The 13,254-nt window shown below is 46.9% G+C and overlaps 8 protein-coding genes across 8 annotated transcripts; 5 read left to right on the plus strand and 3 right to left on the minus strand.

The window, feature by feature from the left end:
- Window positions 1-846: 846 nt before the first annotated feature.
- Window positions 847-1,686, plus strand: PFICI_01595 (uncharacterized protein; the record flags this gene model as incomplete). Its single annotated transcript, XM_007830176.1, has 1 exon — window positions 847-1,686. One exon carries the CDS (start codon window positions 847-849, stop codon window positions 1,684-1,686), a length of 840 nt encoding a protein of 279 aa, XP_007828367.1.
- Window positions 1,687-2,199: 513 nt separating this feature from the next.
- Window positions 2,200-2,886, plus strand: PFICI_01596 (uncharacterized protein; the record flags this gene model as incomplete). Its single annotated transcript, XM_007830177.1, has 3 exons — window positions 2,200-2,220; window positions 2,272-2,328; window positions 2,389-2,886. The coding sequence occupies 3 exons, from the start codon at window positions 2,200-2,202 to the stop codon at window positions 2,884-2,886; spliced, it is 576 nt and encodes a 191-aa protein (XP_007828368.1).
- A 404-nt stretch (window positions 2,887-3,290) lies between these two features.
- PFICI_01597 (uncharacterized protein) lies at window positions 3,291-4,100 on the minus strand (the record flags this gene model as incomplete). Its single annotated transcript, XM_007830178.1, has 1 exon — window positions 3,291-4,100. The coding sequence occupies one exon, from the start codon at window positions 4,098-4,100 to the stop codon at window positions 3,291-3,293; it is 810 nt and encodes a 269-aa protein (XP_007828369.1).
- An 889-nt stretch (window positions 4,101-4,989) lies between these two features.
- On the plus strand, window positions 4,990-6,438 carry PFICI_01598 (uncharacterized protein; the record flags this gene model as incomplete). The annotated part of the gene is made up of 2 exons (XM_007830179.1): window positions 4,990-5,957; window positions 6,015-6,438. The coding sequence occupies 2 exons, from the start codon at window positions 4,990-4,992 to the stop codon at window positions 6,436-6,438; spliced, it is 1,392 nt and encodes a 463-aa protein (XP_007828370.1).
- A 262-nt stretch (window positions 6,439-6,700) lies between these two features.
- On the minus strand, window positions 6,701-8,684 carry PFICI_01599 (uncharacterized protein; the record flags this gene model as incomplete). The annotated part of the gene is made up of 5 exons (XM_007830180.1): window positions 6,701-7,654; window positions 7,724-7,850; window positions 7,916-8,312; window positions 8,381-8,463; window positions 8,521-8,684. 5 exons carry the CDS (start codon window positions 8,682-8,684, stop codon window positions 6,701-6,703), a joined length of 1,725 nt encoding a protein of 574 aa, XP_007828371.1.
- Window positions 8,685-8,953: 269 nt separating this feature from the next.
- On the minus strand, window positions 8,954-10,125 carry PFICI_01600 (uncharacterized protein; the record flags this gene model as incomplete). Its single annotated transcript, XM_007830181.1, has 5 exons — window positions 8,954-9,272; window positions 9,337-9,542; window positions 9,604-9,684; window positions 9,771-10,006; window positions 10,068-10,125. 5 exons carry the CDS (start codon window positions 10,123-10,125, stop codon window positions 8,954-8,956), a joined length of 900 nt encoding a protein of 299 aa, XP_007828372.1.
- A 1,080-nt stretch (window positions 10,126-11,205) lies between these two features.
- On the plus strand, window positions 11,206-11,672 carry PFICI_01601 (uncharacterized protein; the record flags this gene model as incomplete). Its single annotated transcript, XM_007830182.1, has 2 exons — window positions 11,206-11,351; window positions 11,408-11,672. The coding sequence occupies 2 exons, from the start codon at window positions 11,206-11,208 to the stop codon at window positions 11,670-11,672; spliced, it is 411 nt and encodes a 136-aa protein (XP_007828373.1).
- A 30-nt stretch (window positions 11,673-11,702) lies between these two features.
- Window positions 11,703-13,041, plus strand: PFICI_01602 (uncharacterized protein; the record flags this gene model as incomplete). Its single annotated transcript, XM_007830183.1, has 7 exons — window positions 11,703-11,901; window positions 11,954-12,047; window positions 12,108-12,144; window positions 12,193-12,331; window positions 12,385-12,485; window positions 12,544-12,854; window positions 12,906-13,041. 7 exons carry the CDS (start codon window positions 11,703-11,705, stop codon window positions 13,039-13,041), a joined length of 1,017 nt encoding a protein of 338 aa, XP_007828374.1.
- Window positions 13,042-13,254: the final 213 nt, after the last annotated feature.

Raw genomic sequence — 13,254 nt, forward strand, 5'->3', positions numbered from 1 at the left:
TAGCTATCCTTCTCCCGTTTTCCAGTATTCATTCGTTCCACCATTCCCCGGCGTGCCACCCACCATGGGTGCATCATCTGCAGAGACTGCTACTCCTTTACCAAGACACTTCTACCAGCCCGTCAACCAAAATGTGCCGCATGATTTCACTCATCAAAATATATTGGGCAATTACCTTGGAGTCCCTACTCACACGCAAGTCCCCGGCCACAATGACTCATGGCGTCAGCCTGGACTTCAACGGATTCATCTTGCAAGCATGACACAAGGAATGGAACGAATGAGTCTCAAGCCGGACGGTCGATACTCCCCGGATGTGGCCGCTCATTTGCCCACAAATGTCCCATTTTACAACACGCCGCTGTCACCCAATAGTTCAAGCGAGGTGCGGGAACGTGAATTAGAAGTAGGTGAGGCGCCGCGATTCCTGGGGCCGGGCTCAGGGAACACAAGTGACAAGTGAAAGTGTGAGGCCTCAAATTACGGCATCAAAGCAAGGTTTGATTGACGCAGGGAGCGTACTGGGTGGCTTTTGAACCGAAAGTCTGATGGGTTCCGTACAAAGTAATAGACAATAGACTTAGTAATCCTTTCTCTATCCTGCGACACTACACAGTCACTTCGTGCTGCATGGTGTCGATCGGTCACAGTTCTTGATGCATGCATGAGCTTTACCATCCATCGAAGCGTGTACCATTCTCCACAATCCTCCAATTTATTTTGTTTCTTTGATAATCCATAAAATTATTCCTGGAACACTATGGTACCCGAAACCTTAAACTCGTCAAAAATAGAGAGTTGTGCCGCAGCAGGGGTTGTCCTGTGGAGCATCCGGGACCCGGAGCAATGTTTTCCGGAACTCCAACGAGCGGGCCCTCCACTCCGGAGCCGCAATCCCGTACTACGCCAACCAACTATGACAACATGATTGCCCGAACCAAAAGATCTCAATTGCCGAGCCTCCACTCTGAGCCTTACTGGTATTCAAAAATCACCGAAAGTAGTGTCGCTAGTGCGCTTGATTCGTTTGCGATTGCATCAAGATATCACTACTACATCATGGATAATGACAATGTATTGTCGGGTCCAGTTCTAGCGCCAAAAAGCCTTGCTCATGTTGTACTGCGGACTTCAAATTTCAAGCCCATGATCGCATTCTACAAAGCATTTCTTGGAGCTCATGCTACTTTTGAAAATGATTTTCTCTCTTTTCTGACCTATGACGAGGAGCATCATCGACTCGCCATCGGGTACGTTCCTGGAACTTCGGAAAAGGTTCCCACATCGGCGGGTCTAGAGCACATTGCTTTTCAATTTGGCAGCATCCACGACCTTCTCACTGCATACCAACAGCGTCTGGCCAGAGGGATTTCTCCCATTTGGTGCGTCAACCATGGACCAACGACCAGCATCTACTATCAAGATCCGGACGGCAACCAGCTGGAGACGCAAGTGGACAACTTCGACACTGTCGAGGCTGCTACCGCCATGATGTCGTCCCCTGAGTACGCTGAAAACCCCTATGGAGTTGATTTTGACCCCGAAGATGTCATTCGCAGACTCAAGAACGGGGAGAGCGAAGCCTCTATCAAGATGAGGGCGAATATCGGACCGAGGAGTATTGAGTCAATACCTTCGCCTCCACCGAGGGATGTTAGGGATAATTATGATATCTTGATGAATTGAGTCTCAAGTCATTGGCAAACGTCAAAACTAATCTCGGTTATCTAAAGACTGATAAACAAGTAATGGTCAATCTCATGCCCAAGGATTTCTTTAAAAGCATCAGTGCAGGAACAACTCATCCATGAACAGCCAAGAATATGTACAGCGATGCTCAACGAAAGTACATGACAAATTTTAATTCAGACTGGTCTGAATATCGTTTTGATTTTTCCTGAATGGTATGTGATAAATGCGCGTATATGAGTCAAGTAAAACCTTTCATCTGAGAAGGGGTCGAGATAAAGTGCACAGTCTCACAAGGCCATCCAGATGTGACTTGTGGGCTAATCGCAAGTCCTGTTCTGAGTGGAGAACATGCGGTCCACGAGCATCCGTGGTCCGGATTGAAACCCTGGCCGGATCAACTATTTGAACGTCCCTAATATCGCAAAAATATCTCTAGAATCTTGGAAGTCTTGATTTTGACAAATATTTTTCATGACTGTTCTTTTTATCGCGAATCCAATTAATACCATGGCTGAGTGGAAGAAAGAAGTAAGTATTTCAGTCAAAACGACAGACTAACTTGCTCACTCTCACGTACAGACCGATTTCACAACCATAGATGCTCTTCATAAAGATCTGAGCAATCCGCCTAGCCGAGTAAGTAGTGATGATGGTTCCACAACTTTAATATTTCCTCTCAACTGACACATAGGCCAGTTCCATGATCAGTCACTCAAGTCAACTGAAGATGAGATTCTAAACTTTTATCACGGCTTCGGCAACTTCCTAAATCACGTGAGCCATACAGATGCTGCCGCAGGAAAGCAGTTCTTTGAATTACAGGATTACTCCATCTTTGACCTCATGGGCACGGTATCGCGACCCAACCTAGAGCCGCACTACGACCACATCACCCCATACCTGGGAAAAACAAATCAGCAATTTAAAGAGGTCGAGATTGTCGCAGTCACCAAAGATTTTGGCTACATCATGGCCGTCCAACGTGTTGATGGGACTGCAGCCGACGGATCGCCATACGACTTTTCATTCCGCTCCACTTCTCTGGTCCGCAAGATTGATGGGACTTGGAAATTCGTCCATGAGCATTACTCGTTTCCAGTCGACATGGCAACGAAAATTGCCGACTTTACGGGAAAGCAAGGGGCCACAGAGTCTGTTGAATTCAAGAAGAAAGGAGAAAAAGACGGCCAATAACTGAAAGCTGGACAATAGATGATGAACCTTGTGTCACGGAATACAGACAAAGACGCGCATTCAATCGATTCAATAAATGTTTTGTATCTGATTGATATATCCTCACACACATATTCTACCGGATTGATGGATATTTGTCTCCGAGCGAGAATGGCATACAATATCGTATACACTGTTGTCGTACTAAGCATGAAATGGAGCAAAGATCATTAAATATCTAATCATTTCTGTCATTTCTGAACAAGAGATGATGGATTTTTTGTCGCGTACAAGGATCCTGCAGCTATAAGTTATAAAAAAACAATTTCCCTTATCGCATTCCCACATATCATTATTCTTCACATCTTAATCAGAAACAAGTGGTTCTGTTTCCACCAGCCGCTCCAATACTCAGCTCACAGGCCCTAATACCTTTTAGTCTGCCTAGAACCACCTGTGTCAAGCTTGATACCGTCATGTATAGTAAACTGTAGAGACATGATCCACAAGCCCATGCACAAAAGGAGAGCTGAAATGGCAACAGCAGGATATGTCACATGATAACCCTTGTCTATGCTCAAGGCCATCCACACAGGAGCTCCAAACGCTGCATTTCCAATGCCATAAGATGTGGCAGTTGTGGTGATGATGGCCAGATTTTGCCAGCCCTGCAGGTGTGGCGTGATCAAGTTGAGGATGGTTCCGGCCACCATTGGTGTGGTCGCGTTAATGGCAGGGAACCAGAGTGGGAAGCCTCCAACAACCAATGGCTGATAGCCGTAGTACGTGTATATGCCAAAGTATAGAGGTGGATATTCAAGAATCAAATTGATAATGAAGGCCTTGAACCACAAGACTGGAACATCCTTGGCGGTAGTATTTGGATTCTGAAAGGCACTCCAGAACCAGTAGCCCATACCTCCAACGAACCAGCCATATGTGGCGGGCACAAATATTGGAATAGGTCTGCCAAAAGTCTCAAAAGCAATCCAGTTTCCGGCACGTGGAAAGTAGCAGAAGCCAAGCACGTCGACCACGGGCTCAAAGGCTGATGCCAGACACCCTCCGATACCAAAGAGTAATGGTTTCGGGTCGCTTTTTACTGCAAGCTGGCGTATACCCATTGAAAAGAAGATGATGAATGGAAGTTGAGTAGCAATTGTGAAGTACAGTTGTTCAGTCTGTGGCATGGCCATATCCACAGGAGGCCGGCTTGTGGTGTTGGGGACAAACATGGCGAATCAATATGTACGGAATGCGTTTAGGACAATTAAATCGACAGAATAATATGGGTAACGCGACAGCCTTTCTCTGGATTGAGTCTCTAACTGTAAACAAGTGATGGCTGAGACTTTATACAACCTCCAAGCTGCAAATCAGATTTGTTGCACTGTTTTCCGTTATAGGAAACTAAGTCATACTGAGCGCATTCAGATGAATTGCTTTCTGGATAATCAACTACACAACCTGCCCTGAAGCTCAAGAGTCGTTTCGGGTCATGTAGGCCTCCGTCTCCGGAGTATCACTTCCGCGGAACTCACCACGGGATCTGCCGAAGACGTAGTGGGCCCGACCTTCTGAATAGGTACTAAGCTGCGGAATTTGAACATTGGGCATACTCAACGGGCAAGCTATGCGATTGGTGTAGATTATTTCAAATCAAGTTCAATACCAACTGCTCATCTCTGTAGACTGGCCGTGAAATGTTAGCGACTGGCAATCACCTGTCAAAGAACCGATAGCTCAGACATCGGACTCCTAAACCCGCGACGATAGCACATCTCACTTCAAATCAGTTTCTCGATCATTTATGCATCGATGGGGAAGTTGTTGAGCTCAATAAGTGAAGGTATCTTGGTAATCGTTTCCAGGGTAGCTTCAGTTCCCATTCTTCTTACCGTGAGTCAAATGGCTCTTTTTAATTAAAGAGGAGAATTGACTGATTGCTAGTTTCTCATTTCTGCATACTTTGTTCTCACCTATGACAAACGTCGGAGGCTCCTACCGCCAGGGCCGAGGGGATACCCTCTCATCGGGAACCTGCCCTCACTAGCCAAACCGGATGACATACCCCGAATTACACGAGGTTGGGCCAAGAAGTATGGCCCAATTGTCTACACAAAGATGGGCGGCGTAGACTGGATTTGGGTCAACTCCGGCAGCGTCGCCAAGGAGCTCATGGACAAGCGAGGGTCGAAATACTCATCTCGTCCGAGGATGCCCATGGCGTTCGAGGCGACGTCAAATGGCAATCGAGAAATCTTCATGCCATATAATGAGCATTGGAGAACGTTGCGCAAGCTCAGCCATACCGCACTCAATTCCAGCGTTTCTGCCACGTATAAGCCAGTGCAAGATTTTGAATCAAAGCAAGTACTGTATGAGTTTCTCCATGCAGAAAATAGCTCGGCATTCTACGACATAAATCGTCGGTACTCGGCTAGTGTCATCATGACTGTCACTTACGGGCACCGCGTTAAGGATTGGAATGATCCTTATATCAAGAAGATCTACGAAGTCCTAGAGCATTTCACATTAATGTCCGAGCCTGGCAAATGGCTGGTTGATGCGTTTCCCCCACTTGCAAGCTTGCCATCATTTCTTGTCCAGGACTGGTGGAGAATCGGCCGTGAGTGGTTCACATATGATAGAGAAATCTATCTACAATTCTACCGAGATCTTGTACGACAGATCCACGATGGTAGTGCTCCAGATTGCTTCATTCGCGACTTCTACCAGGGAGACCTGGAGAAGAGTGGCATAAGCGAGGAGCAGGCCGCCTACGCAGCAGGAGGACTAGTCGAGGCTGGAAGCGAGTCGACTTCGACCGTGATCAATGCATGGATCCTGGTTTGCCAAATATATCCCAACGTTGTTGCTGCTGCCCAAGAGGAGCTAGACCGCGTGGTGGGCTCCGATAGAATGCCTACTTTTTCGGATGAAGACAACTTGCCCTATATCCGAGCAATGGTAAAAGAAACTCTGCGCTTCTGGCCAATCACCAAGCCTGGAATGAGCCACGCTTCAACAGAGGATGATTGGTACAATGGCTATTTCATTCCCAAAGGTAGCGTCGTTATGCTAAACTGGTGGTGAGTGTCACGTTTCTTTTTTTATTTCGGGTGTCAGAAGCAAACTCACATGTCTAGGGCAATCCACTATGACGACAACAGATGGGAGAATCCCGATATCTTTGACCCAACCCGATTTCTTTCTGATCCTCACACAGGTGCCGAGGCCGTGAATCTGTCTGACGGGAATCTCCGTGATCATTTTGCATACGGCGCCGGGCGGAGGATCTGCAGCGGCATGCATCTAGCACAAAATTCCCTCTTTATCAACATGGCACGTACACTTTGGGCTTTCAACATAAAGCGCGCCAGAGACGAGAACGGCGTTGAGATAGAGCCTTTGATGGTAACAGAACCAGGGTTTCTGAATGTCCCAGCTAGATTTGGAGCTGTTCTAGAGCCTAGGAGCAAAAGACATGCCGAGATTGTCGAAAGAGACTGGATGGAAGCCAAGATGAAGGGTGTGGCTTTGGATCGGAAGACCAAGAGAACACGCAGTTGAAAGTGTGCAATTTTCTCAAAACGATTAGCGTGGGGAAGAAATCATAAAGCAAATTCTGCTTTCAAACTTTGACGTGTTCGCATTAGAATGAATAAGCCGATTTGAAAATGGTTTGTAAAAACTGAAATGAGTACAAATGGTGTTTTCTTTTTGTTCAGAACCTCATCCTCCAACGCCCATATAAACGGAAATAGGAAACAGGCTTCCGATTTTCAATTCCCTTGTTGTGATCGATTGACTCATTTCACAACACGGGAGACTATCAATCATCATGACCAACAACCGTCCTCAGGATGAGGTCTGCTTGTCTTTCATCCTTAACGCTTTTTCCTCTCCAAGCCACATGTCCATCTGGCCTAACCAAGACAAACTTTCTCTGCCATACACTAGCAGCCGTTTCCTCTCCAATCAATACAACATGGGTCAACGGCATTCCAAGTCTTTTGGCTGCTTTGACCACGGCTACACTATCACTTTCACCATCTTTGTCATTCTTGAACTCAACCAATGAGAATTCCGGCCCGAACAGATCAAATATTGACTCGCCACTGTTCAGGTACACGTGTGGCGCTCGACTTCCCGGCCATGTGGTGGGTAGATAGCAATGAGGATCCCATTCTGGCTGGGACTCAGTGTTATCAGTAACACAGATTTGAGACTCGTAACGATATCCCATCTCTATGCCAAGATCAGTGTTTTCCCCGTCAAAGGTATGATAATGGTTTTGAAGGGTATTCTTCATCTCTACGCCCCGCTCCGTTGAGCTATTGACTTCTAGGACGTCGCTTCCCAGCAGCCCTACGGCGGTGAGATGAGCCGACATGTGAAAAGCTGCGCGCTCAACGTTTCGAATTGCCACAGGTCGCCGCTCCTGCTCGTATGACTTGAGTAAGCCTTGGCCTCCCCACCCATTGACGACTGCAGCAAGCTTCCAGGCAATGTCGAAAGCATCTCCGAGGCCAGTATTCATGCCGTAGCCGCCTGTGGGTATGTTTTGATGTGCAGCGTCTCCTGCGAGGAAACATCGCGTTTGAGGACCTGAAAAGGCTTTTGCTACAGCAGTGCTAGGCACATAGGTTGATCGCACGAGGATCTTGTCGATCTTGACGTGGAATGGTCCGTGCGCTCCACCAAGCACACTATACACCGCATCCTCTGAGCTGATTGAGGGCTCATCCGCATTGGAGCTCAAGGGGTAGTGTACGGTGAATGTATTCTGAGTATATCGCGCGTTAGCGCTGATAGTCCATGATTGCTTTTTTTGACGGGCATCTATGACACTTACCTGCTCATCCTGAGAGATGACGGCACCACCGAATGCGCCTTGATTGAAGACGAAAAGATGCCAGAACCGGCCTTGTTTATGTAGCCGCTCGAGATCATTAGACTCGAAATGAACCAGGAGGAATGAACTTGGTCTTCGTTGCGAAATATCAATCAGCAGGTTCGATTCAGATAGAGACACACGGTCACTTACAGTGGACCGCCTTCAAGGCCAATGTCCAAACTCTTGCGACTCTTACTGGATGCTCCGTCACATGCCACGGAGTAACCAGCTTGAATTGTGTAAGACTCGCCATTCTTGGTGGTTACAACCTCGGCTGTCACGCCGATTTCAGTCTCGCTGATTGATTCGAGTTTGTGCTCATTTCGAACGTCGATAAGCGGATTTTCTTGGCACAGGTCTCGCATCCAAGCCTCGAAGATGTGCTGCGACACTCTCTGATAAGGTTCTAGAGGCTGGGTTCCGTCATTCTGGGTTCTAATCCTTTCCCTGTATTCATCAACTGACAAGTGGTTCCATTGGGCAAATGCGGCGTCCTGGCTAAGACCAGTAGACATCAACACATTATAGGGGATGCTGCTAGGCACGCCTACATCGATATTGGGTGTCATTAGTATGCTTGCAACAAGTAGAGGAATTACCGCTTGACGAACTCACCGCGACCACGTAGGCCGTCTGCAAGCCCAATCTTTTGCAACAGCTCCATTGATCGAGCATTGGTCAAGTCCATTTTTGGCCATCTGTCGTGTGTGAGCTTTGCATATCCTATGGAACCCTTGTGGTCTAATTTGGTCTACCTCGTAGGTTCAGAGCTTCTTTCCAAAATAACTGATTTAACTTTGTAGAATGCCAATACCGACGCTGTCATTAATCCAACTGGTCCAGCGCCTATGATGAGAACAGTGTCATTTGGAAGCTTGGAATTGCTATCGATGTCCGAGTATGAGTTTGGGAATGCCATGATCGACACATTAATCAACCAGATCAGCTTAGAATGTTGCTTGCACTACCACGTACGCATAGTTTCACTCGTCTGATGAGCAATACAGTATTCATAACCTTTAATTTGATTCAACGTATATGCATCTCAAGCAATTTAGAATGTGCATACTGCAGATATGCCATGCATGGGTTCTGATGAGGACGAATGCAGATTGTTCCGGCCGGCCCGAACGAGTCCGGGTATCAATTCACGGTCGTAGGTAACACTGACACATTAGTACTGGCCCCTCAATTTGGTTGACCTTTCTCAGCTGCAGTGCGAGCCAGGATTGGTCCTAGCGCCTTGGCAATTGCCTCGGGCGGGACAGTTGTTCCCTTTCCCATCTTCCCATCGATCAAGCCAGGAGGGGCAATATTCCACTCCGGAATGATTCTTCTCCCGGCCTGAGAAACTTCTAAAATGGTCCCGCCAGGATAATCAGCAGATTCTACCGCGCCACTTATCGCATTGGCGACCTCTTCAGATGTAATGGCAACGGAAGAGTCCACACCGAACCGCTCACCGGATCCCGGGGTGCCAGTTGTCCAGATGGGAGTTGTCACAATCCTGTTGGGAAACTGTTATTCATGCGAACAAGTTCGGGCTTTTCAAGATGGAAGGTGGCACAAACCCTGGACATATGCACACTACTTTGACACCCTGCAGCTCTTGCGCGGATCCGAGGCTCCTGGTGAAGCCTACAACGGCGTGCTTTGTGGCACTGTAGATAGGCCCTGCATATTGTTTGCTATATCCCGCAATGGATCCGACAATGGCTACTACGCCTTGCTTATTTCTGCCCAGAAAGGCGCGAATGGCAAGCCTTGTGAGCTTGATCTTGATCGGCACACTTAGTATGATTTTGGTGCTACAATGGTAGACAGGTGGGGACACCTACTGGATGGTTGACATTGATGTCAATATGTTTGTAGCCATTGCTCTCCAGGGGCTCAGGGTCCTCCCAGAAGTTTGAGTAGGGCTATGTACTCGTGTGAGCCAAGTGATTGGGATTCTGTCTCCGCTCCTCGGGGAGACATTGACTCGCTTGTGGTATAATATCCTTACCGGTTCAAAGACGCCTGCTGACGCAACAAAAACGTCTGGAACGTCGCCGAACTTGTTGATTGACACATTGATTAGGTTTTGAAGATCGGGCCATTTGGTAACATCACAATGAACGAATTCAATTGCAGTGTGATCCTTGATCGCGAGCTTTGCATCCTCCGTAAGGGTGATATCAGCTACAATGACGGCCTTTGCTCCTTTTGATTGTGCCAGAAGAGCATATGAAAGCCCAATGCCTGTTAAGATAAACACTTGAGATTAGTGGTTGGAGCGATATGCGTAGGGCCTTATTCTCACCAGATCCACCGCCTGTGACCACAATGATCTTGCTTTCAATTGGGAACTTCCAAGACATGGCGTAGAAATATAGTGTTTACACAGCGACGTTACAAAAACAACCATTTGCAGGAGAAACAACCATTTATTGGCCCTAAAGAAAGAACTTTGCGGGGCTGATATAATATTCGGGGTTCTGGGAAACAACTCCCGGAATATGTTGAGATGCCAACCGCCACCAGCTGCCGTTTGTCAGACCAGCGATGAATCAGCGAGTGGAGAGTGCGCTCGGAAATCAATAATCCAACAGGCCAACCATTAGATGACAAAGGAATAGAGTGTGAATTAGTTGATTTTCACCTTAATGACTATAGATAATCTAATTAGTTATACATCAATTACTTTAAGGCGCTTTTCGCGTGGTAAACTAACCCTTAGAGCAGATACCCTCTGAATATAACCCCACTCAGCACCTAAACTCAGGGTGATTCAAGCGTAAAGTTGTTTACACACGCTCTAAAACCAGATTTATCCTTCAGCTCTAATTAATGAAGAAGCTGTGATTGCTAAAACAAAGCCCGTGACGGCGTTAAAAAGCTCCGGGATTTCCTTTGCTTCCATATATGCGACGTGATTACTACGGGATTAGTATAACACGACGCCGCGGAGGTCGGGTCCTCTCCTCCTCCCCATGTCCTTGACCTTAAGAAACTTCTGCTTGTATCGCCGGAAATTAAGGTTAACACTTTTGAGCTCAAAGGTTGATTATTCAAGTTTCTTATTGGATTGTGTACATGGATTAGGTTGCAAGAACTATCATAACCCATCATTGCTATGGAAGAACACTCGTACCTCTATTATTACTCTTTCGCAGCATTATGCTTGCTTTTCCTCGCAAACAAAGTCTTGCAGTATGGCAGCAGACCGAAGAGGTTTCCTCCAGGTTGGTTAAAAATCCTACCTCGCGCTATAAGGTAATATCAAGAGGCTAACGAAATTCTCCAGGGCCCCCAACCTTGCCCGTACTAGGCAATCTTCATCAAATGCCAACCAAGAACTTTCACATCGAGTTTCAAAAATTGGCACAGAAATGTAGCGAATTTCACTATAAAACTGCAGTTCAGAACTAATGGAATGCGCAGACGGTCCGATAGTCACCATGAAACTCGGAGGGCAGAACTTGTTCCTGTTGAATGATCCTGTGGTGGTCAAAGACCTCATCGAAAAGAGGAGCAGTAACTACTCTTGTCGCCCTGACTTGTATATCCGGAGCTTTGGCGATAATCTGAATATTGCTTTTCGAGAGTCGGCATTCCCTCGACCACTATGATGAAGAATGTGGAACTGATTTACATTTGCAGCAACGATGATGTCTGGCGGCGACAAAGAAAGATGTATCACATCCGTTTGAACGTCAAATCAGCAGATAGATATGTCCCATACCAGGAATTTGATAGCCTCCAGCTCATCAAAGATCTCGCCATTCGACCCGAGAGCTGGGTGCAGCATGTGCAGCGGTACACAGCGAGCATTTCTACAGCGTTGCTCTACGGTTGGAGGACTCCAGAGACCAATACCGGCTACGTGAAAGATTTACTTGAAGTATTCACTCCACAAGGCTCCTGATCCGAGTACTTCAACTGACCATAGCAGTGGATGGATGTTACGTCAGAGGCTGCAAATTTCCAACTGGTGGACTTTTACCCATTCCTACGTCCTATATATCGATTCCTACCTTACTGGCTACTGCCAAGTGTAGAAAGGCTTCACAATCTACAGAAGCTGGAGGATCGTGTCTTTATGCAACTTTTGAATCGTGCCAAGGAAAGAATAGAGTCTGGAAATGCTTGTCCCAGTTCGTCAGCACACGCAGTGAACATAATCAGTAGTGCTAAACTTTGTTACAGGTTTTATTGGGGATATGCTGCAGGACAAGGATGCAGATAGACTCGACGATCGACAAATAGCCCATAATGCGGCTCATGGTTTTGGGGCAGCAATGTTAGCACTTGTTCCTTCCTGGTTCTGCGGCTGAGCCTTCAAGCTAAAATCAGTACTCAGGGATACGTCTGCCAACACAATTCTTGGCTTCATCAAGGTAGGTCTGTGACCAAACTACAGGGGAAATGCGCTCATCTGAAAGTAGGCCATGGTGTTATTTTCAGAGGCTCAGGCCAAAGCCCAACGGGAAATCGATGCTATAATTGGTGATAGTCGGATTCCAGAATGGAAAGACCGTCCCGTTTTGCCCTATGTGCGTGGTGTGGTGGAAGAGACCTTGAGATGTGAGTTTTGATTCAAGCCTACACTACAAGAACCAGGACTGATTATTGCACAGGGGCACCGAGTCCGCTGAGTGCTGCCGTTCCTCACTCGGTCAAGGAAGATGACGTTTACAATGGCATGACCATACCCAAAGGTTCCATGGTCATGATGAATGTGAGTTCAGGAGCCCATCAATTGCACCAGTGGTTGCTGGCAAATTAATCCCAAAAAGGTCTGGACGCTGAATCACGAGCGAGTTATGGAGACAAGAGACTTTGACCCAATGCGACAGACTGGCGAGGAAACTCTGATAGAGAATAATGCGATCAACCAGGACTCGGAGAAGCGACTTCACTTTACCTTTGGGGCAGGAAGAAGAGTGTGCCCTGGATTTCATGTCGCCGAAAGAAATTTATTTCTCGCGATATCCCGTATATTGTGGGGCTTTACAATCACACCTGCGAAAAATCCGGATGGTTCCTCAGTGCCCATCAATCGCGATGCTGTGACGCCAGGTCTGATTGTGAGACCCGAGGATTTCGAGTCAGTTTTATGTGTTTCAAATTGTTGACCTAAACTAATACAGCGTGTTAGATGTGAAATCAAACCGCGCTCTGCTGCCCGCCAGCAGATGATACTGGATCTGTGGGCAAAGTCAGAAGAAAGCCTTGACGAAGATGGTAATTTCACTTCTGCATTCGTTCATTCAGTTTTTGGTAGCGGAAAATGAGAAAAAGTCATGGCCCAGAATCCCAAAGTCGTAGGATATATAGACTACTAGGTATATTTTGAATCACATTATTATTCTTTTCCAGAGTCTACAATGAACAATCTAGGTTGAGCCAAAAATGACCGATGCAAGCTGGTTGCACTTGGAGACGCCCCATATGGGGAAATGTTCGCGGCGACAGTGGGTATACGGAGCACCAGAGGCCAAACTATT

This window comes from Pestalotiopsis fici (genome assembly GCF_000516985.1).
Source record: "Pestalotiopsis fici W106-1 unplaced genomic scaffold PFICI_Scf_1, whole genome shotgun sequence".
Taxonomy (NCBI): domain Eukaryota; kingdom Fungi; phylum Ascomycota; class Sordariomycetes; order Amphisphaeriales; family Sporocadaceae; genus Pestalotiopsis; species Pestalotiopsis fici.